We start from the raw sequence: 23,757 nt of genomic DNA, 5'->3' as shown, positions 1-23,757 counted from the left end.
TCTTTCCTTTGAGTCAAAACTGAACAAGTGGTGCTGGGGGTCACTTGTATTTTGTAATATACACTCCAGAAAAAATTGAAAGCCAGGGCTAGAATTGCTCTGATGTTTTCTCAGGTCTTTCTGGCTTATTTTAGTTAATAAAATACTTGGATCTTCTGTCCTCAGTAATCTTATTTTTCTACTGTTGCTTTTAGCTTAAGGAAGCATTCATCCTCACCTTGTGAGTTGCTTAGTAATGTTGATCACTGATACATGTGTACATCAGTGAACTGAAATTAATGGTGTATTGGAACAAATACACTTCAAAAGGCTTTAATAGACCTGTTTCTTCTGCTGTCCTCCCCATCACAGTGTGCAATTAATGCATTTTCCAATTTAAAGACTTCTAGTATTTTTAAGGGTGAAAAAACTTGAAATATAAGACATTTCTGGAACATCATATGGTTCAGGAAGCATAATCTGAGAACATTGTCTTTAATTCCTTGTCTTCTAAACACACTTCAAATTGAAATACTGAGTAGTTGTTAGACCTTTGTATTCACACAGAGAATTAATTTATATTTTTAGGGTTTTATAGGTAATATGTGGGTTTTGTTCCTGGAACCTGCCTCTCTTTCTCTGTGTGTTTTTGCATCGTCTTGTTGAAGAGCTTCTTCATCTGTCGAGCAGTGGGCTTGTTTTGGTTGCTTTTGAAAGTTCTGCTAGGTATTGGTTGCCTTTTGCTGTGAAACCAGGAGCATGCTAGAGTTACAGTCACGTCTTTCTTGAGAATTTAAATTTAGGTAATTACTGTTGCATTTATTATTACCACATCAGAAGATCTATTCGATCAGTTAAAAGAAAAAAAGTTTTCAGTTTATTTTTTCTAGAACTATCCAGATTGACACTGTTTTCACATCAGCACCTAACTAGAAACTACCTTAAATGAGCTAATACTATCTAAACAAACTTTTGAATAATTTTATTGTAAGACTATAACACCCATAGTTGCACAGTGATGTTAGTTGAGTGTTCAGTTTATTCTAAAATAAAAAAACTTGCGGGAAATGGTGGTTACCACAAGCAGTAATCATCTAGCCGTTACACACTGAGCAGAACACAGATACAGAGCACAAGACATAGAAATAAAATTTCTTAACAGCCTTTTGAATAAAACAAACAGCCTACAATTAGCAGGCTTAGCTGTTTGTCCACAGGATTTTACTTTAAAATTAGCTGAAGCTGTACTCATGGACTATTTTTTTCCTAAATCATAAAATCCTTTAAAAAATAATTCTAAAAAATGGAATCTATTACTCTTGTATGAAGATGAACATCTACAGAACTTATCAAATGTATTACAGACTAACTTCAGCGTTTGGAAGACTGTTGCTGCAGCTGTTTAGACTTTAAACTTGGGGTTTTTTTCATCTTCATTACAGCAATTCTCTTGGCCTCGTTCATTGCAGGATATTCCCAACCCAAGGAAACCTGTAAGAATTCCCATAGTAAAAGTGAAAGTAGATAAGAAAAGGGAAAAAGTTCCACCAAGTCATGAGTTGGGAGATTTCTTGAAGAGCACTGTTCTCTCTTACAGTCCTTGCAAGCAGTTCTGATTCTGTTCAGTTCTGATGGTGTGTACTCGAGCTGAAAGCAGTTTACGTGCAGTGTATGATCATGAGTGGGTATCTCAGTCCTTTGTGTTTGCAAACTCCCTAACATTAAGTTGCAATCTCTCTTTCCAAAAACCCAATCTTCAACCATGCATTTATGCAGGCTAATTAAATGATTCCTCGTTTGCTTTAAAGTGCATGTGTCATTTGTGGTGTACCTGCAGATCTATATACAGTTTCAGGCTCTTGGTCTGAAGCAGCAGTTGCCAGCTTAGCTGAGAAGCACATTCCCTGTACTCCTTGTCAAAACACAAAGCAAGGCTGTGGCTCCAGGTTATATTTCTTTCTGGGACAGAAATTATTTTAAGAGTCCCAGCTGTATTCTCAAACAATACTGTCTTTCTTTCCCAGCTCCTGTGACAATTTAGCACTTCAGGCTGCGGGACACAAAACAAATTCTGTCTTGGAAAGCTTTTGCGTACCGTAGCTGAGCTAATATCATTTGTGTCATGCTTCTTTTTAGTTGCATTACATAGTATCACTGCTGAGATTTTTTTCTGGTTTTGCTGTAGTATTGCAGTTTGTAAGACTGTTCTTCATTGTGGGGGCAGGTAAAGGTTTTGGTTTATCTCCCTATTCAGATAGATAGGAATTCTTCCACCTTTTTTAGGAATATCTCTGAGATATATCAAAAATGAAATCTGAAAATAGTTTATTCTGTTAACTAGCAGTGCCCTGGGGTACAGTAGATGCATCCACACTAAGCAGACAAATGCTGAACTTAGAATTTCAAAGTTTATCAAAGCATTACAAAAGTCTTTTACAGCTTACTTCCCCTGTCCCATCTCCTCAGCTGCATTCTGGCATGAGGAAGTTATTTGAATATTGTAAGCAATAATTAGTGATACAGGAGAAACTTGCAGGAATATTTCACAGCCTATCTTAGAAGATAATCAGAACTTATTGTTAGACTTCAGAAGTGTTGCCAGGATAACTAGTATCAAAAAGCCAGAGCACTGAGAATTTCAGTGCTGCGGTGTGGTAATTTTTTCTTTGAAATTTCTGCAAAGACAGGAAATGGAGGCAACAAACATGGGTGGGTGGGACTCTGAGGTTAGAGCTGTTAATAAAATCATTGAAATGAACCTTTGCTGATAAACGCTGCAGCTGTTTATCATGGTAGTAAGGTATTTCTGTAAGATCAGACCCTGTCCACAATAACAGGTGAGTTTTCTTAACATTGGATTTTTCTGATAGGGAAGAAAGTGATCCATCTCATTTTAGAGTTATGCTCATTTGTTGCATAGATTGAGGAAGTTTTCAAAAATGTAGTTACAAGCTATGATTTAAGATACAATGTGGTGGCTTTTTCTTGAAGCAATCAAGAATTTAATTTTTGCATAAACTTGGTTTTCCCTTCCTTGTGTACTTTTGTGTCTCTCTTTGTAATTTAATTTGGTTTTTACAGGCAAGGATGGTGCCCTTTCACTGTTTTGCACATTAAAATAAAAGTTAAACTTCACCAACTTCCCTATAGTCTACTTGTTGCTTTTTCATTGAAGATAAGTAAGGTTCAGTAGCTGCCTTTGCATGTCTGTCAGAAAATATCTGCAGTCCTCTATTTATCCAATTTAGGACTGGATATATTATATTCCTCTGCATTTTTCCCTCAGTCTGTTCTTTGCTTAGTAGAATCCATCCCCTGGCAGAGGTGGCTCTTGGTGCTAATCTGCTGGCTGCAAGCATGCTGCCAGCAAAGTCTGGCTAATGATAGCTTTGGTGAGGAATGGATAACATTAAGCATGCATTTCAGTTCTGCTAGTTTCTTGTTATTTCACCTGTTCAGAAAAATACCTAAGTGGTTTGAGTTGCTCACCTTTGAAACAAATTACAGAAATTGAAATGTTGCTTTCATTGTCAGCGTATCAAGAATCAAATTAATACTGCTTAGAATACATGCTGAGAAACTGGATTTGATTTTTCTCAGGAATTAAATAGTTGATGTTTTCCCTGTTTTCAAATATCACTAGAGTATTAGATTTTTCTCAAGTGGAATAAGGCCTGAAACAGCAGTTAGAATAGTGCATCTCACTTAACTGTCTGAAATGCATCAGCTGTTATTCAGTAAGTCTTTAGAGCAGCAGAGCAGCATACAACACACGTGCAAAACTGCTTGGGTGTATAAAACCAAAAACAAACCCTCCACGCACATCACCACTCCTTCAGTGTCAAACACCATTGACATTAATAAGAGGTAGGTGTTTCTGCATGTGAAGATGGATTGTTTGATATGGTGCTTGCTTGGTTATTGTTGTAGACTTTTTTTGATAACGCTGAGAACAGTCTGGTTAAGGTGGTGGCTTGCATTACATTTTAAGTTCCGTGAGAACCAAAAATGTATTTGCAGCTAAGGTTCTCGTTTTCTGAAGGGTGTAATCAGTGTGTGGGTACTTCCTTAATTTCTCAAATTTCTTTCTGGATTTGCACTTTCAGTAAATCAGTAAGGTCATAATGATAAAATGATGATCAAGAACAGTTACCATGTGTCCCAAGGACAGCAAAGGCAGAAGCTGTGTGATACTGGTGTATGGAGCTGGGGAAACAAATGGAGGAGTTATGCACATACAATATACAACAATAATATGTTGTTGCCACGTTGTGCAGGGCTGGAGAGTAGCGAATAGCGATTGACTACAAAGGCAAATGGGAGTGAAATGATCTTGGCACCAAAGACTGATGAAATTGAGGTATCACTGAAACAACAGAGGGTTGTGTAACAATAGAGGAGAAATTTGAACTATATAACCATCAAAGTAGCAGAAGTAAAGTAAAAACCCAGTAATGCAAAAGACACAGGACATATATTTAAGCATTGTCTAAAAGAATTGTTGTTGTTGGCTCAAGAATTTTTCAGTTGAAAACAACAAACAGCAAAAGTCTGAGTATGTTTAGTCGCAGGATGACTGAACCATCCCATGTGATGCTAAGAAAAAAGCAACTGCAATTCTTGGATGATTCATTTGATGATTTCCAGTATAAAAGAGAAATACACCATTTCATGAGAGATTGCAAGTATGGTCTCATTTCTGCTGAAGAAATAGGTGAAAGAAGCAGCAGAGGGGCTTGTAGGTATCGTGGAAGGACTCTGGCAAGAGAAGAAAAAGTTTACTCAATATTGAGAAGGGGCAAGGAGTAGAAAATACGATTGCTTCCATACAAAAACGCGGGCGATAACAACCTTTAACCTGAAGGATATTTCTGGCACAAAAGCAAATGAAGTCTGTTTACCCACAAAGAAGTTTGATGGGATGATTGCATCTGCCTTACAGGTGCCAAAATGTGTTGTGGAAGAAAGCATGTCACCTTGATGGAAATCCCTGATGAGTAAACAAAACCCAGCAACTCTGTTTCCGTGTTGATGATTACCCCAATTTTAGTTCTTCAAACTCTTCAGGGAATTTTTTGGGGAGCTGATGTTTCATTGTTTTATTTTTCTGGAGATGGTCGAGTAGTTGTGTTACTTAAAGGTTTTCTAGGTTTGCTTGTGGTTTGGTGTTGTTTTTTTGTTTTGTTTTTAATAGTCAGAGGTCCGAACTTACGCTGGAGTCAGATTCTATTTGAGGCATTAGAAATGCCTAGTGAAATTCAGTGGATTTCTCTTTCATGCTGCCTGTCTTCCTCCCTGTCAACAGTATGGCATGACTGTATTTCATTGGTGTTTTTGCACAAAGTACAGAAAATGAAGTACAATATATTGAGAAAATACAGAACTGCCTGTGTAAATATAGTTTTGCGCTATTCTATTTCCCTTTATCCGTATAATTTGGTTTCCTATGATAGAACATCCACTGTTTCATTGTGGTGAATTTGATGTAATTTTGTTCTTACCTCATATAATTTTGGTTAGTCATTTTACTTTCATATTCTAGATCCCCCAGTAAACCCTTGGCACGGAAATTAATGAGTGGGATGGACTGGGAAGTAGTGAGTAGGAACTCACTGTCTGATGATAGGTTGGAAACACAGAGCCTACCATCACGGTCTCCACCTGGAACCCCAAATCAGTAAGTAGCATCAAATCTTCTCTCCCTAGGAGTGACTGTCTGCCTCTAATGTGAATGACTTACTTATGTAATAAAAGGATTAATGCATTATGGACACAAATAACATGACAAATTATGTGCTGAGTGGCTCTTTGGAACATTTAGCTCCAGAGAAGAGAAATATTTGGGGGTGAATTTTAGGTGCTTCTCCAAAATTATCCAAATTGTCCAAAATTACTTAATAAAAATATGTATATGAACATATGCTTGCACTGAAAGAAATAATTATTTTAGAATTCCTTTGTGGTGGTGTAAGAAATGTAGATTAATAATAACGTTCTTTTCACATTGCACTGCTATCTTTTCCCTCTTAGTCGCAACTCTGCCTTCGCTCAAGAAGGAGCCCGGTTACGACCTTCATCCGTTGGACATTTAGTGGACCACGTAGTTCACACTTCCCCAAGTGAAGCATTTGTTAATCACAGATCTCCATCTTCCACCCAGGCTAATAGCATCATACTGGAATCATCACCGTGAGTTGGCTGTTACTGTATGATAGCATGCGGGGCTTCTGAACATAGGTCAGAAATAGTTGCCATTAAGAAGTCAGTATTAAATGTTTGGGTCAGGGAGAGCTGGAAAATGTAATAAAAAGGTAGCTGTTGTTTAAAGAGTAATAGTATAAGTGTCACTGAAAATTAAATGATACAGAAGTAAAGACGTATATCTGACATGTTCCTGGTGTGGGATTACAATTCCTCAGCCACCCATCCACCCAAAACGTGGGTTTGCTGTAATGTGTCTTGATGTGGAAGCTAAAGTTCGTGGGTTTTTTGGTTTTTTTTTTGTTTTGGTTTTTTTATTTTACAGAACTTAAGTATATTGTTTTGTGATACAAGTTTTTAATTCCTGAAATTTTGCTTTTTGCCATGTCACAGAAGTATGAGTGAGCTTTACAAGTTGCTTAGCCAAAATACCTTTCAGCACCCCAGCATTCTGAGGTTCTTAGTATGTTTTGGATGTTGTTCTAGAGTGTACTTTTATTTTCTTAATAGCACTCTCGGGCTTTTTTTCTGTCACACTGAATATTCTTGATGCTGTAAGTTTAGTATGCCATGATGGGCAAAATGAAAACTATTGTTGTGTACTGAGTCCAGAAGAATGACAAACAAAACCATGTTGAGTTATTCCAAGATTTGAAATACTCAGTGACTTGTGGCCTGAGGACAGATTAACTGGGGGAAAAAGGTGCACAATATACAGCTTATTAACTCTGCCATGGTACCTTCTTATGTGTAGCTCTACATGTAATGCTAAACTTGTTGTCATAATTTTATATGATCTCTGTTAGCAAGGAAATTGTGCAAGTGGTTTCCAAACCGTTTTAGAACTATAAAATAGCACATATATAATTACGTGTTTATAAACAAATTGTGTGTCTTTGGAAAAATTGCTCTGGGAAAGTATTTGAACACAATTTTAAACCCTTGCTTGGGCTGTATCTTCAGTTTTAACAACAGCGTGAAACTTTGGGAAGGGAAATAGAATACAAAAATTTTGAAGTTCTGTAAAATGACACAAGATGCTTTTTTTATGATAGGGTACAATTGTTACAATTTGACCATCAGCTAATTATTTAGCTTTCAGAGTTATGAAACAGTAAGTTGGCCTAATAGTATAAAATCCCTTGTTTTGGTGGGCTTTTTTAACCTATTCATATGGCAAGGGAGCCTCAAAACCAGAACACTTGGGAGTCTTTTCTCTTACTGGTGTTTTGCTGTACAAAGACCACACAGGGTCAAGTCCTGTCTGTTCCAAGACTTCCCAACAGGAGTCAGTTACGAGAAACTTACTGAATCGTAGAGTGATAGACTGAAGTAAGCACAATTCTTAAATTTTCTTGCATCCATATGCCTTTACATTAAGTTAAGTTATAAGGGACCTTGGGATTTGTTATTTAATACCTGATTTCTTGTGTAAGTCACCATGGAAATAAGCCTTAAAAAAGAGGAAGTGGTTTTGTAAATTACTTGTGCAACTATGGCTGTTCTTTTTCAAGAGTTTGCATTTTTTATGCCCAAACAGAAAAACTATTGCTCTTCCGTCCCTAAGTTTTGGGTTATGTTTTTGTTATTTCCCTTCTTGGAATCTTAGGAGTGGAATTCGATCTCCTAGTATAGATACCTAGCATAAGATATTTTTAAGAATGAGGATGTTGACTGTCAAAAATACTTAAATACTATTAGGCTTTTCTGAAAGTTTCTGGTGATGTTATTGATTCAAGATTTGAGATTTAGGAAAGAAAGTAGTAGTCGTGAAGTTCGTATTAGCTGTATAATTTAAAATCGTTCTGCAGCTGAAAAAGCTATTTCTTAAACAATTTGACCTTTCTGAGTGAAAACATCTGAGCACTTCATCTCTAATTTGTTGGGAAATTGATCAAATCTACATCTGTAAGACAGGCAGAGGGTCTACCCTGACTGGCAGGAGGTTTTGTGATCTCTGAGTTTGGAGTCAACATAGCAGGAGCAGCAAGAGTTTCAGTGCAGTTTAGAAGGGTATTACAGCTTAGGTAATGCAACCTTTAATTCCGCATTTCTTTGTCTTCGTCTGCATATGCTATTGAAAGCTAAATTGAGGGATTTCTGCTTGTAGTTCCCTGAGGTAATTATAACCTTAAATTACAAACACACATGATATATGTTTAGTTTAATAAATTTATGGGGGTGTGTATGAAACTTTTTCTTAATATATTAAAAGGTCAGACCGGATATCTGTAACAAAAGTACCCAAAGCTTGTCAGTGCCAGGGTTTGTGTGTTATGTTATTATTATGTAAATTGATGAATGCAGTAACAGAGAGCTGCTTTGCCTGCAAAATAGGCTGCTTTCACTGCCATTGTCTAAGCATTCATAAGGAAATTCAAAGCTGACTGGGCAAATATAAAGCAATGAAGTTTTTGCCCAAGGCTTGATTGTTAGTTCTCACAATTCATTATGCTAATATATTACAGTACTTGCTTTGCTGCTTCTAAAATGCTCATTTAAGTAACTTTTCAAATCTTTTCTATAAGTTTGTATGTTTGATAGGAATTATTTGTGTTTGTTGGCATGTATGTACAGATATCTAGTCAAACATAAGATCCCATCTTTTGCTTTTATTCGAATGACTTCTTTTGTGTCTCCACTCATGTTTTCTGTTCCTTTTTTATTCAGTTTAAAACTCTTAAGAAGTAATTGTTTGCAGGAAAATACATATAAAAGGCTGAATAATCTGTGCTGGCCAGACTTAAATGAATAAATACATAGGCAGTTAAAAAGCTATGGGTGACCTTTGTAAGTCAGTGTCTAAATAATTTATAGCTGCCTTGAAAATTCATTTTGCAAATGGTGGCAATCATCATATTTTTCTCTTTCTCCATGAACATTAATTTAGAAAAGCTACTTATCCTGAAAAATAAAATATAAGGTTAATATGCTCTTTTTTTACTCTCATTTGTATTGAAAAGTCTTTAAGAAATTTTTACTCCCTCGTGTGTTTTGAACGTGAGATTTTTCAGGCATCAGATACTGAATATTAGTGCTCCTTTCTACTTTTAACACTGCATTAAAAAAATATTTTCTGAAAGTTGAGATTAAGCAAAAACTTACTGAAAAAATACTGTTAGGAACTTTCCAAAGGTACTGTTTTCATACAGTTACAAACTTTTCAGTATCTTGTTTTCTAAGAAAATTGACTAGATTTTTAAAACTGAAATGTAAACTCTGTTTCTTTTCAAAGTGAAGTGTTCTGTTTCCCATTCAGTTTTCTTGCTTTTTGAAAGAGGATCATCATTTACTTGAAATCAGATTTATTTGATCACAGTAGACAACTGTGATCAGATTGTTTTGGGGTTTTTTTAATTTGAAAACATGCATCTGGGATCTGCCTTTCTTTAATTGCATAGAAACAAATTGTATGATGTGGAATTTGATGTGTGCCTTAGGTTTTCTAACTTGCAGCAACTTGAGTTGTTATGCTGTCTCACAGTAGGAGTCTTACCCTGCTAACAGTTTGCTGTGGCTAGACCAGTTCAATACAGTAGGACTGCTTATGTGGTTACCCGTCCCTTTTTAGAGGGATGTGACGCTGTGACTTACCACCACAGCTTGGTGATAGCAAAAGGAACAGTGTCCTCTTTCTGACTTCTGGGTGTATACTTCCCTCCCTGCGCGGTGGTCGACCCTGTGATGGAGCGGTTCCCTTTGTTCAACTAGCAGATACCTATCCAGGCTTGTCCAAAATGCCCCTGTGCATTTGCTTGCTTGGTAAGCTGTTTTATCCAATGGATGACACCGGGCTCCAAGGAGGGTGCCGTGGGTCAACACATGTTTTTGGTGGTAGCATTCTTTGTAGGTTTAGCTGTAAGCTGTAACTTCATTCTCGGTGGGTTTTGGATTTGCCGCTGTTACCAGTGGGCTGTTGTCGTAAGTGGTTAAATCACTCAGTAGTACCTTGTGATGTGGTTCATGGGGAGGAAGGCATGCGTCCTTGCTGGCGTTCAAACTAAGTTAACGGGAACTGTGTGTTAACTGCCCTTTTGGGCCTCTCAAAATGCTCTTCTTAATTCTCAAATATAAAGCCATATAATGGAAGATGAATGATGTGTTTATGTAATACGAATTATACAGCTAAACTTTTATTCCAGAAGGTCTAATAAAGGAAATTATCTGTATTATACATAAACGCAGAGAACATTTTTATTAATCCACAGTAGAGTGCTTGCCGACCTAAACCAGAAATAGAACTTTCTGATACTTTTTCAGTAATGGTGCTGTAACTCAACTAAAAAAATGCATGCCATCGGTGTCATCTTTACAAATGTTTCAAAGCTGTGCATTTTTCAAAGGGGAATATATTCAAGAGGAGGAAAAAAACAACCTTCTCTTGAAATGTATACTTTTACTTTTAAATTGAAAAATTAAAATTTAGCACTCTCATCTCCACTGGGCTTTTCAAGTAAGTGCAGGGGGAGTTGCCTTCAACTGGAACTCCTCCTATTTTTAGATCAAAAGCCAAAAATTAGTGGGGGAGCACTTTATTATGCTGCTTGTGTCTGTTTTTAAGATTTAAATTGCAGACATTCATGTAATATACAAGCTAATTGATTTTGAGGAAAATGCAAATTAATTGATAGGAGGAAAACATTAAGTGCTATAGCTATTCTAGAAAAAAAGCTTTTTAGCAACAGTGCAGAGTATAAATACAGTGAATTTCATAATATCCCAATGTAAAGTGGGTGAAGAGTGCTAAAACCATTTAAAAGTAACTTGTGTAAAAGATGAACTTACTAGTTCTGTGTACAGTTGCTCGTCAGGAAAAGTAACATGTCCAAACATATACTTCCAGTATATTCCACCACATTACACTTTGAGATTCTGAAAATACGTAATGAAAATACAGGTAGATATGCAGCTCTCAACTCTTGAGTTTCTTCTAGCATTTTCAGTTTGGAACTGTCGATATCTCATGATTATTCATTCCATGCTTCTGTTTCGGTATTTAGATCTCAAGAGACCCCTATAGATGGGCAGCCTCCTGCGTTACCACCCAAACAGTTTAAAAAGAACAGTTGGAACCAAATTCATCATTCGCACTCACAGCAAGAACTGGATAACCATATTAATGAGTCGTTTGATGTTCCTGCTTCACCTGAGAAATCCACAGTAAGTTTTTGGATCTAGTTTAACCATTCTGCTGTTCATTGGAGCGAGCTTGGTTTGATGCATTTCAGAGAGTTGTTGTGTTGGTGCGTTATGTTGCAGCATTTCCATTCTACGTACTGTCACCTTGCTAGCTCCCACTGTTATTTCCACCTGCTGGAGTAGTCCTTTGTCACTTGTCATCGAGTGACTGCATTGGGATGGAGCTGCGTTTTCAACATAAGCTTTTCAGCACACGCAGTAATTTCTAACTAACTCTTCTTTGAGAAGTTGTTTACCAACAAGTTTAAACAAGACAGTGCAGATCCTACCACTGCTGTTTAATCTAGTTTACATCCAAAAGCTGAAAGTGCCTGCCAGCCTCTAGAGCAGTTTTGTCAGGAGAGGCTTTTGAATCTATGGTTGCATTTCTCATCAGAAATTCCAAGAAAGAGACTCCACCAAGAGACCTGTGCCAACAGATGTAAAAATCTGAGCAAAAGTTCTTCTTCCACACCTAAGCATGTGCTGGATGAATGAGCTAGTCAGTTGATTATTGTCTGACTGAGGTGAGATCTCACTGACTGTTTTGGGGATTTTTTGTCCTTCCAAAAGTTTTCAAATGGTTCTTGGTTCTGTACTGATGTGAGACAAGAAACATTTGCAGCATGGGAAAGGTGTTTAACATCCACATGTAGCAAATACTGTATAAACAATTTTGCCAACCTCAGACATTCAAAATTGAGTCAGCTCCCAAAATTGATATTTTAGAGATGCCTTTGGTTTATTTTTATTTGCATTCTGAACTCTAAGCCTAGAGTGTTCTCTTAGGCCTCGTTACAAAGCTAAGATTCTCATAAACCCATATTTAATTTCATAGCTGGGTTTTTAATAAAACACGTGGAAGTGAAACGTGAATTTACGAGCATTTTGGGGATGTTGTAAAAAAATTTGCTGTAGTTAAATAATGAAACAGAAATTTTAACAGCTTTGTCTTCTGTCAGTGCTTACCTGAGCCGTATTAAAGTACTCTTCGGTTTGGAAATACAATGCTACTCATCAAGTTTTCTGCTCTGTATTCTGTTATCTTTACCAAATTGACAAAAATAACTTTCAGTTGTTTTTTTAAACTCCTTTTAGTTCTGCAAAGCCAACACAGCTGTGTGAGAATGAGATTCTTTTTTCTCTGTGCATTGTCAGTGTGATTGTTTGCTGTGCTCCAATGGGCCACATCTTTGCAGCCTCGCTTAGGGCAGTACACTGTCGTAATTGAAGATCTAATTTGGTCTGCTGATGGCTTTTTATTTTGGGTATCAGAGCAGAAGGAGTGCAGCATGACTCTGAAATTTTGTGAAATTGTAAATTTAGGATTTGGAAAGTGTGTTCTTTCAAAGCTGCTTTTCTGACCAGAATGAACTTCAGGTTCCTCCACCGCTAAAGGCTCTTCTGCTGCTTCATCTCAAATATTTTAAGGAAAAACCATCATCATTTTGATTTCATTTAGCTACTGAATTTCCTTCATCCATTGTATGTATGGACAATCTATTTAGAAAGGTAGTAGGACAGGTAGGGGAATGACAGCTTTTTACTCCATCTCCAGTCCCTGAGTATCCAGTCTGAGAATGTCCAGGAGTATTTGAAAACAGGTGTGGCCACAAGTCCCTTCAGGCAAACAGGTTAATGATGTTACCTAGTGCTCTCTTCAGCTTTTTCGTTGTAAACTGCTGTTCAAAATAGCCTATTAACACAGAAAATTATTATCCCCTTTCTGTCTGGGGAATGCAATGGCACAAAAGTTGCCAAACGCTGTAGGTGAGCGCTTGGTGATTGGTCATTCTACCCAGGAACCTGAGTCTGCTCTCGTGTGCCAGTGAGCACAGGCTACAACGATTTGCATGTGATCAGGCTTCCTAAGCACCCTTCTTTCTCCTTAACATATCTTAGGCTGTTACTTTCCTGTCTGTCTCCAAATTTCTCATCTTTTCATTACTATGAACATGTTCGGGGTGGTGTGGGGTGTGTGTTTTGTTTTAATCAAGAGCTGAAAACACGTGGAATTAACTTTTTATGAGCCAGCTTGAGCAGACTTCTTTTACCTATTGAATCTATTTGAACTTTCTTATGTACAGAAATGTTTGCTTTTAATAACAAACAAACATGAGTCTTATGCTTTGGCTGTAACTGGTAACATTAAAACTTCCTAGAATCATAGAATCAATCATAGAATCACAGAATGGTTAGGGTTGGAAGGGACCTTAAAGATCATCTAGTTCCAACCCCCCTGCCATGGGCAGGGACACCTTCCACTAGACCAGGTTGCTCAAAGCCTCATCCAGCCTGGCCTTGAACACTTCCCGGGATGGGGCATCCACAACATCTCTGGGCAACCTGCTCCAGTGCCTCACCACCCTCTCTGGGAAGAATTTCTTCCTGACATCTAATCTAAACCTCCCTGATTTCAATTTATACCCATTACCCCTTGTCCTATCACTACAGGCTCTTGTAAAAAGTCCTCTCCCAGTACCCTTGTAGGCCCCCTTCAGATACTGGAAAGCTGCAATGAGGTCTCCTCGGAGCCTCCTCTTCTCCAGGCTGAACAAGCCCAGTTCTCGCAGCCTTTCGTCACAGGAGAGGTGCTCCAGCCTTCTGATCATCTTCGTGGCCCTCCTCTGGACTCGCTCCAAGTGGTCAATATCCTTCTGATATTGAGAAACAAACTTCTTTAATAATACTTCATATCCTCACCATATAAACTGTAGAAATACTAGTTCATGCTCAGTCTGTGAAATAAACATTGATGGTAACAAACTAAAAAGCACTTCAGTGGCACTAAGTTGATTTTTTTCCAGATTAAAAAAGTATGTAGTATTCCCTAGTTTATTGGTAGTTCCTTTAACAGTTAGTGGTGCGGTCAGAAAGCAGGCAGCTAAAGTTGTGGGATCTTGGTCAGGGCACAGCATGTGTACTCCTGAACGTTGGAAATGGAATATGGAATATGGAACCAAGATTTTGTTGCCAAACTTGTCCTTGCTCTCTATATTGCTGTCATATTGCTGTTAACAGAAACAACAGTGTACCTTCGATTACCTTGATTTTCATACTACCATCTCCCTGCAGGCATTTCACTGTGGTCTTAAACAAAATTAATCTAAGGAGTTTCCATATAGTAAACTTAAGACTGCTTGAAGCCAATTAGTCTTTTCTAAAACTGTTTCTTACTTTCAGCTTGCTTTAATAGAACATACTTTTAACTTAGTTATGTCCAAGACTTTTAAATGTGTAACTTTTAGTTTCTATGCAAAACTTAAGTTGGGGTATTTGCACTAGTACTTGATGTTTTCTGAAGTGTCCAGGAGCAATTACTTGATAAGGAAAATGCAAGAATATTATATATTATAACCCTAAAGTCTAACTATGACAGAATTTGTATTAATATAATACAATTTTTGTTTACTAGCCCAATGGTGGTGTCCCCCATGACAATCTTGTTATGATCAGAATGAAACCAGATGAAAATGGAAGGTTTGGCTTCAATGTAAAGGTAAAAGTATATCTATTCCTTTTGTGTCTGTTAAGATTACTTTCTGACATGTGTGATTTATTACTAATTTAATTTATTTTTAAAGGGTGGATATGATCAGAAGATGCCGGTCATAGTGTCCAGGGTAGCTCCAGGAACACCTGTAAGTTATCAAAAAGCCAAACTTGGTAGCAGTATCGGTGTATCTTTAAGTATGTATTCAAAACTGGAAATTATTACATAGCTGCCTGTGAAAATTAGCTTGTGCTATATCATTATCCTAACAAAGCAAATTATGTGCAGTAAGAATTCGATGGGGCTACAAAACACTTATAAAAGTTCTTCAATCCTTAAAAATATCTTTTTTTCTTACTGAAACAAAATTTAATTCCAGAAAGTTACAGGGAGTTACAAATGTTCGGTGTGTGCTGTTTCTTGAGCTATGTCATACTAAAAGTAGATTTACTTTATTACTTTTTTAAAATATAAGCATTCATAAAATTTCACATAAATTGTATATTGAAAGGGTCTTTTAGTATGTTAAAAGTAACTGAAATAGCAAATTTCTCATTTTAGTGACAGATGTAGCTGAATAAAGCCAAGATTTAGATTAAAATCAGACATCATGAATCATTCATCAGGTCTGACAGGGAGTTACAAATGTTCGGTGTGTGCTGTTTCTTGAGCTATGTCATACTAAAAGTAGATTTACTTTATTACTTTTTTAAAATATAAGCATTCATAAAATTTCACATAAATTGTATATTGAAAGGGTCTTTTAGTATGTTAAAAATAACTGAAATAGCAAATTTCTCATTTTAGTGACAGATGTAGCTGAATAAAGCCAAGATTTAATTAAAATCAGACATCATGAATCTCATCAGGTCTGATTGTCTGTTGTTACTGGTGTTTAGTGACTATCAATAGTGTCCTCAAACTAGGCACAGTATTTTGTCAGTTGATTGCGACAAATACTGACCTGATACTCAGCTGACTGGAGTCAGCTCTGTTCATACCTTTTAGAGTGAACCGTTTATTTGTGAACATTTATGAAGTCCAGCCTTTTTTTACTGTTTGAAAGTGCTACAATGTTTGCGAAGGGCATTGGTCTTGTCCCTGTTAATTATTATCTCTGAAGTATTTAATATCATCAATAATTTTGGCTGAATGCTTTGAACGTTCACTCTCTAAGATGGTATTTGGTCACGGCATATGCTCTTTCTTTTCTGCAGTGACATTTAGACTGTGATTCTCATAATGGTTTTTATTACCTGATTCCTCTCTCTGGAATTACTGGGATTTGTGCATTGTCTGTGGTCCTTGTCTTACTCTTGTCATTACAGCTGCGATATTTCACACCTGGAGTCCTTAGGCCTGTGAAATTGGTTTGGACAAGGCTTTACTGTGTTACTCCTTTCTCTTCAAAGATAGGAACGTCATGCTTTTTAATTGCCTGCACAACGTGACTCAGGCAGTGGAGCTTTCTGCTTCAGCCAGAGGAGTGCAGTAACAGCTGCCAAAAGACACGTTACAATGACAGTCCCCTCCCAGTTGCAGATTGATTTGTTCACATGAATGACACTGTCTTGTGGATGGTGTAAAAATTAAATTTATCGTTTGAATACAATGCAGCAACCATAGCAACTAGGCTCTTAGGATTCAAGTCCCCAGTTATAGTTACTTTCAGTTGCTATTTTAACGTGAGAAGTTGGAAATGGCTTGTTCTACAGACTTTTTTTTTTTTCCCCCTCACTTTGCAGGCTGATCTTTGTGTCCCTCGTCTGAATGAAGGGGACCAGGTTGTACTGATTAACGGCAGGGATATAGCAGAACATACCCATGATCAAGTTGTTATGTTTATTAAAGCTAGCTGTGAGAGACACTCAGGGGAACTTGTGCTCCTAGTTCGACCCAATGGTGAGTGGTTTGTATGTAATAATAATAGAAGAATCCACACCTTGCCTTTTCTAACCTCCGTTTTGTGTCCTGAGGTGGAATGCGTGACATTTTGGTATGAAAGAACTCCCTTGAAAAGGAATTGCAGTAACACAACGTATTGTACAAATCTTGGTCAATCCAATACTTCTGAGGAGCTGTGTGTAACTAAGTCTTGAAAATTAATAAGCAAGTCAGATATCAAATATTTCTAACAGAGAGCTAATTTAAATTTTGTTTTCACTCACGTTGATAAGAATGCTCAGAAAGCTATATGGCTATTGAATGCAGTTTCTGAGGTTGCTGTTATTTCCTTAAAGATAACAAAACACAAACGAACAAAAACCCCATACCAAACACCCAGTGTTTGGATGACTTTGGAGGTTGATATATGTAAAATCTTTCCATATGTTTTTAAACCAATCCAGAACAACCAGTAGCATTTCTACTTGAGGAGGCTTAATAAAGTGCTAAAACTGCAGTCTAAATAACAGCTTGTGCAGTATATTCCTGAAGTACACTGTTGGAGCATTGCCAGCAGGTGGTCGCTGGATTTAATTTTGCTGCACATCCCAATTATAACCCAGTTGCAGAGGAAAAAGCAATATGAAGAATCATGATGTTTTGTCGGAATAATTGAAATTACCTTAGGAGCGTACCTCAGCCACCTCATAATCAATTTTTCCTTTATTCGCTTATTTGTACTTCCCACTTACTTGTGCTCTCGTTCTCTATGTAAGTTCTCTGCAGCTTTTGTGTGCTTACTTTCTTTTTCAGCGAAAAATCCTAGTTTTGTTTACAAATTCATTGTAGCAGTTTCCCCTTGTTTCTGGATTATCTTTGTAGTCTGGATAAAAAACTACAGAAGGGAGGAGGTGCCAGTTTCTTCCCTCATGGGATATCATTTCAAAACAGGCTTCAGTCAGCACAGGTCTCCAGTGTGCAGAGGAAGATGCATATTGGTTTTCAGTTTATTTCCAGGCAAGGCATGCACACTGCATTGATAACATTAGAATGGCATATATTAGTGCCATTTTCTCAGGTGGTCCGCACATCTTGCCATAATTACTGAAGCCTAAAATCAGGTCAAAGTGACTTAAAAGTAAACTGGAAATGTGACTATGACTTCAGAAGCATGGTGTGAGAATCTGAGATTAGGGAGTTACATCAGACAAGGAACAGTATAAGAGGAGTTTTGATCAAAATTTTAGTAGTCAGTGATGTGCTTTCACTTAAAATTACTCTTAAGCCAAAAAAAGAAATAGTTTTGTCATGGATTATAATGATCAATAAGGCTACTTGCCCTTACTGTTGGAGGCTAAAATCAGTGTGTTAATAAATGTGGATTTATAACAGGAGAAATACTCGTCTCTTTTGCTGTTTCAAATAAATGACTTAGACTTTACTTGACAAATAGCATGTTCAGTCAGAGCATTCACACCTTTGTTACAGCTGTCTATGATGTTGTGGAAGAGAAGCTGGAGAGTGAGCCTGACTTCCAGTACATCCCTGAGAAATCTCCACTTGATGGTGTCCATCAAGATGATAATGCTCTGAGGGAATCCATGATTCAGCTAGCAGAGGGGCTTATCACTGGAACTGTTTTGGCTCAGTTTGATGTGAGTACTGTGTTGCCTGTAGCTGTGTACAAATTCCAAGTCTCTTGGGATAGTAATTATTTTAAGCAGAGAAGATTTCAGTTAAAATTTCAGTAGTCAGCATCTTTTAGAAAAACTGTCATTTTAGACTCTCAAAAGAAGGATAACAAAAAAAATCCAATCGTGTATTGTCTGTGCAAATTTATGGCCTAGAATAATCCTAATACTAGTTTTTAGTGTTGTTTGTTATAAATATCTTTATTAATTACTTAGAGCTTTCTGTGGTTATCAGACACCTATGCTAATAAAATACTTTCATAGAGTTTAAGCCTGAAAAAATGTATATCAGAATGTGTTTTGTACTCAGACCTTTATTCCGTATTGAAGTTAGTGTAGAGACTGAGTGACAGCTGAGTTGTTGACATACTATGGACAATCTTAGTGAGGGAAGGTGAAATTAAAAATGGAGAATACAGTCCTAATCTTCAGGGTTAATGTAACAATGTCTTTTATAGGTGATTTTTTAATGAAGTAGTTGAAAAGAGCAATGTACTTCCTGTGGGGTCCAAAGCTGCTGATAGCTCTAGTCTTATTTTAGCACTAACTTGTGCCTTGATGATGTTCAGTCTTCAGTGCATGATATCAAGTGACTTAAAAGCAGGAAGCAGTAGGTCTGTAAAACACAGCAGTGTGAATTCTGTGATTTCCTCACCAAGTGGTGACCTAGCATTATGTATAACAACATACATTCATGAAATATATTTATATACTGTCCTTTAAGAACTTTGGTAAAATTTACTTTTATATATAGAAAGACAGCAATTTCTTAATGTGATTTAAAGTCTCCCCTTGACCATACATTTTCAGTCTCCCAAACAGGTTCAATGTTTAAAAGTTTTAAGTGCTTTTTATTGAACCTGGATCACTTCACTGCTGCTGCTTGCAGCACAAGGGTCATGGAAAAGGATGGCTAAGGAACCTCTCGACGGAGATTTTGTGCAGAAAAATCACGAGGTAGCTCAGGATTCACTCTACAGTTATTGAAATATGTCGGTGGGGAGGGGGAGTAAAACAGTTGCAGTGTAGGTAGATGTCTAATCACAACACCATCAGCTGGCCCCAAATCATGGTGTGGTATATCACTATCAGTAAATTCCCATACTGACATACGATATTGACTTTCTGGAAACTTGAAATGACCATACTGACATACGATATTGACTTTGGATCAGTGTTCTTCTGGAAACTTGAAATGGAAGGTTCAGTTTGTCTTTAAACAAATTGTAATGTCTTGATTATGTTCAGTGATCCCACAGCGTAACTGAACGTGTAGTACTTTCTTCTGAGAAGTAGTTTCATGTGTGTTGAAGCTACCGTTGCTCGCTAGTTTATGTTCTAAAAAGTACCTCTGGGCAAATAATCATAGGATCATAGAATGGTTAGGGTTGGAAGGGACCTTAAAGATCATCTAGTTCCAACCCCCCTGCCATGGGCAGGGACACCTTGCACTAGACCAGGTTGCTCAAAGCCATATCCAGCCTGGCCTTGAACACTTCCAGGGATGGGGCATCCACAGCTTCTCTGGGCCACCTGTTCCAGTGCCTCACCACCCTCTCTGTGAAGAGTTTCTGCCTGATGTCTAATCTAAACCTCCCTGATTTCAATTTATACCCATTACCTCTTGTCCTATCACTACAGGCTCTTGTAAAAAGTCCTCTCCCAGTACCCTTGTAGGCCCCCTTCAGATACTGGCAAGCTGCAATGAGGTCTCCTCGGAGCCTCCTCTTCTCCAGGCTGAACAAGCCCAGTTCTCGCAGCCTTTCGTCATAGGAGAGGTGCTCCAGCCCTCTGATCATCTTCGGGGCCCTCCTCTGGACTCGCTCCAAGTGGTCAATACCCTTCTGATAGTGAAGGCTCCACAGTTGGATGCAGCACTCCAGGTGGGGTCTCACCAGAGCAGAGTAGAGGGGCCGAATCACCTCCATGGACCTGCTGGCCACACCTCTCCGGATACAGCCCAGGATACGGTTGGCCTTCTGGGCAAATAATACGCTAATGGGTCTCTCGCATTTATTGTGGTCTGACTATTGGTTTTGTCTTTTAGCAATTATATAGGAAAAAGCCTGGAATGACAATGTCTTGTGCCAGATTACCTCAAAACATTTCCAAAAATAGATACAGAGACATTTCGCCTTGTAAGTATGTGTGTGTGGACCTGTGCACTCTAAAAGTATTTGACTGCAGTTTGTAAATAAGTAACATCTTTCTAAAACTTTTTTCAGATGATGCTACACGGGTTATTTTAAAAAGTAATGAAGATTACATCAATGCAAATTATATAAATGTGAGTAGTATTTTTCAAAAGAGCTTCTGACATTAGTTTTGCAGTTTCTCAATGGAGAAGTTGATTAAAAAAGATATTTCTATAAATCTAGTTCAGACTAGAATGGCTGATAAACCTGTAATCAGATGGTTTGAAATTTACTGGAGTTATACTTACTTGCTGATGCTTTGTGGCAGATATTTTCATAAGTGAAACCAAGAAAAAGAAAAATTGCTAAGAGGACTTGGCCTTCTACCAGAGGAATTCATTCTTCTTCTCTGATTACTGATATTGCAGTAATGTTCAACATGAGTAAAGATTTATCTGGCAGCAGTTCTTACTTTTTATTTTTTTCATTGGCAGTAACAACAGAATTACAGCTCCTTACTTTTCCTTTCAGGACCAAAAAGCAGATTAAATTAAATTCCAAGATCAGTATTTTAAAAGCTAGTGTCAGAAACCCACAGAGCATGAAATGTTTGTACCTGAATTATTTGCCATCATTTGTCTATCATTTCTTTTTTCAATTATTAATCTTGATTACAACAACTGTGTAACTGTCAGTTAACACGTGAGGTATACTGTGATCTTTGTAATAATTCTGTGTGTGAAACACTTTGAAAAATTTTTATGTGTGCCAATCCATATTTGCTAACTTGTAATAAACAGAATTAGTATAGTTGATGCTTTTTTAATGTATTAGTTACTAAACACTGAATGTCTGATGCCTAACTTATATTTGCTGGTAAAATTAAAATAATGACTTTGTCTTCTCTTAGATGGAAATCCCTTCTTCCACAATAATAAATCAGTACATTGCTTGTCAAGGTCCGTTACCGAACACTTGTCCTGACTTTTGGCAGATGACTTGGGAACAAGGCTCATCTATGGTTGTAATGTTAACAACCCAAGTTGAACGGGGCAGAGTAAGTAAAAGATTTCCTTAAATACTACTTGAATAATCTTCAGTAATCTGTTGGTGATTAGCCTTTGAAAGGTTAGAGGAAAATGCTGTTATGACATATAGCAAGAGGTAATGTTTTTTAACTAAGGGTGTAGATGCAGACTGGGCATAAGAAAGAAGCTATTTACAGTGAGGGTGGTGAAACACTGGCACAGGTTGCCCAGAGAGGTGGTAGATGCCCCATCCCTGAAAACCCTCAAGTTCAGGTTTGATGGGGCTCTGAGCAACCTGATCTTGTTGAAGATGTCCCTGTCCATGGCAGGGAGGCTGGACTAGATGTCCTGTAAAGGTCCCTTCCAGATCAAACTGTTCCATGGTACTGTGACCTTTTTTCATAAAGGTAGTACATTCCTAGTACTGTTGCAATGATGACTCTTACATTTTAAACCTTTTGATACAGTTAACATAGCTAATATTTAAACTTTGATCACTTCAAAACTACATGGAAATCTTCACATATTTCTTAAAATATTTTTAGGTCTCTCTGATTCTTTATTGTAAAGTGAAAAGCAACTACAGTTTACCTTCATAGGATTTTTTTCTCTAAACTTCAAGTGGAGGAACTCCAAGAAGTTTCATCAGATTTTGTAGATTAGCTCTTCGATATGTAGAGAGATAAGACAGCCTAACACAACTTCCTAGTGTTAAGATTCCAAGCCTGAATGACTGTCTTTAAAAGAACCCTTGATAAGCTTGAAATCTAAGATTTTTCATAAAATGTTCTTCTGTGGCTGTAAACATTTGTTTAGTCACATGAAAGAATCATTGTCCTTTAAGTCATTTCCATACAAAAATGTGTAACTATTTTATTACTAGTATTCTACTTCTAAAGTTAGAAATTAGTAAAAGTAATGGTGTATGGTGCTGTAAAAGGCCTCAGGTGTGTTTTGTGGTTTGTTTGGGGTTTTGTGGTTTGTTTATTTATTTTCATGTTTTTCTTAAGCTATAGTTTCTCCTTAATAGTTTTGTTTATTATGCAACTTTGTCCTTTGGAGACAGGCACAACAATCAAATCTAGTCATACACATGGTGTAATTCCAGAGATACTGGGTTTATAGTCTGGAGCATTCACAGTGCTGGCTGGTTGGGTGTGTGGACAGAAATGAGAGTCTGGGAAATAATTTAGTGGAATTTCTCCACACTGAGGATTTCTTTTGAAGGTGGATTTATAGTAGCTTGTGGGTGTTCTGATCAACTAAGTCTGTAGTTCAGCCATCTCTATATATTCTGACTGTTTAATAACTGTGTATTTGCTGAGAGGTCAGGCCTCAAAATACAATTAAAATTGAAGGGAAGATGCAGTGTTTTAAACCATTTTTTCAGTGGCATAATGTTAGCATGATGCTCCCTGCTTCCAAATAAACATGATTAGAGGGAATTTCAGTACAAGTGCGCTTTTAATTTGAGTTTTCTTAGCAGATCTGCTGAGAACAGACTTGCAATAGCAGTTCTCTGATGTTCCCCCACCCCTTCAATAATGATATTTGTGGAGTTCTTTGGAGAGCTGCTTAGTAATGAAATAAAAGGACTTATCTGTCTTATACCCATAGGCAGACTCCCTGCTCTAAAGCTGATCATGAGGCTACTGACGTCACTATCCCACTGCATGCCGGGGTGTCTCAGTGGAGCAGGAAGTCTGCAAATCTGGCTGCTCTTAAAGAATCGCCAGGTGGGTTGGAAAAACAAAAGTACACTTGAGCTGAAATGACCTCTGTAATTAGGTGTTTAAACAATATATCTGAAAAATCTTAGTGTTTGAAGTTTTCATTCACATTTGGTGACTTGATCAAGAGTCTTTGAAGTCCATCTGCATCCCCCTAATTTCTACATTGGTTTAACAACTGCTTTGTTGCTTATCACCACTTTTTATTTTGTTCTTTTCCCATATAAATGTGCTTTGAGAAGATTAGACTAGGATTCTGGAGGTCAGAAATGGTTCTAAAGCAGCATCTTTGTCACTCAAGTGTTAAGATTACAATTTAAAAAAAAATATATTTATAAATATTCAAAGAAAGTTAAAAGCATCCATCTTCAGTTAAAGTCACTTCAAGAGCTGGTGCATGTGTCCTCTTGAAAAGAGAACCAGGAAATCTCTGTGATA

At 37.4% G+C, this 23,757-nt stretch overlaps 1 protein-coding gene across 1 annotated transcript in view; it reads left to right on the top strand.

Moving 5' to 3' along the window:
* Positions 1–23,757, top strand: part of PTPN4 (protein tyrosine phosphatase, non-receptor type 4 (megakaryocyte)) — a 79,142-nt gene that overhangs the window by 47,030 nt on the left and 8,355 nt on the right. Inside the window, exons 14-23 of the mRNA XM_010161103.1 lie at positions 5,522–5,656; positions 6,010–6,168; positions 11,181–11,340; positions 14,774–14,857; positions 14,943–14,999; positions 16,597–16,753; positions 18,224–18,390; positions 20,474–20,564; positions 20,652–20,713; positions 21,472–21,618. Coding sequence (XP_010159405.1) covers positions 5,522–5,656; positions 6,010–6,168; positions 11,181–11,340; positions 14,774–14,857; positions 14,943–14,999; positions 16,597–16,753; positions 18,224–18,390; positions 20,474–20,564; positions 20,652–20,713; positions 21,472–21,618 — 1,219 coding nt within the window. The remainder of the gene's footprint in view (positions 1–5,521; positions 5,657–6,009; positions 6,169–11,180; positions 11,341–14,773; positions 14,858–14,942; positions 15,000–16,596; positions 16,754–18,223; positions 18,391–20,473; positions 20,565–20,651; positions 20,714–21,471; positions 21,619–23,757) is intronic.

Source organism: Eurypyga helias, unplaced genomic scaffold (assembly GCF_000690775.1).
Source record: "Eurypyga helias isolate BGI_N326 unplaced genomic scaffold, ASM69077v1 scaffold9801, whole genome shotgun sequence".
In the NCBI taxonomy this organism is placed as follows: domain Eukaryota; kingdom Metazoa; phylum Chordata; class Aves; order Eurypygiformes; family Eurypygidae; genus Eurypyga; species Eurypyga helias.
This window is presented reverse-complemented; position numbering and strand designations above follow the sequence as displayed.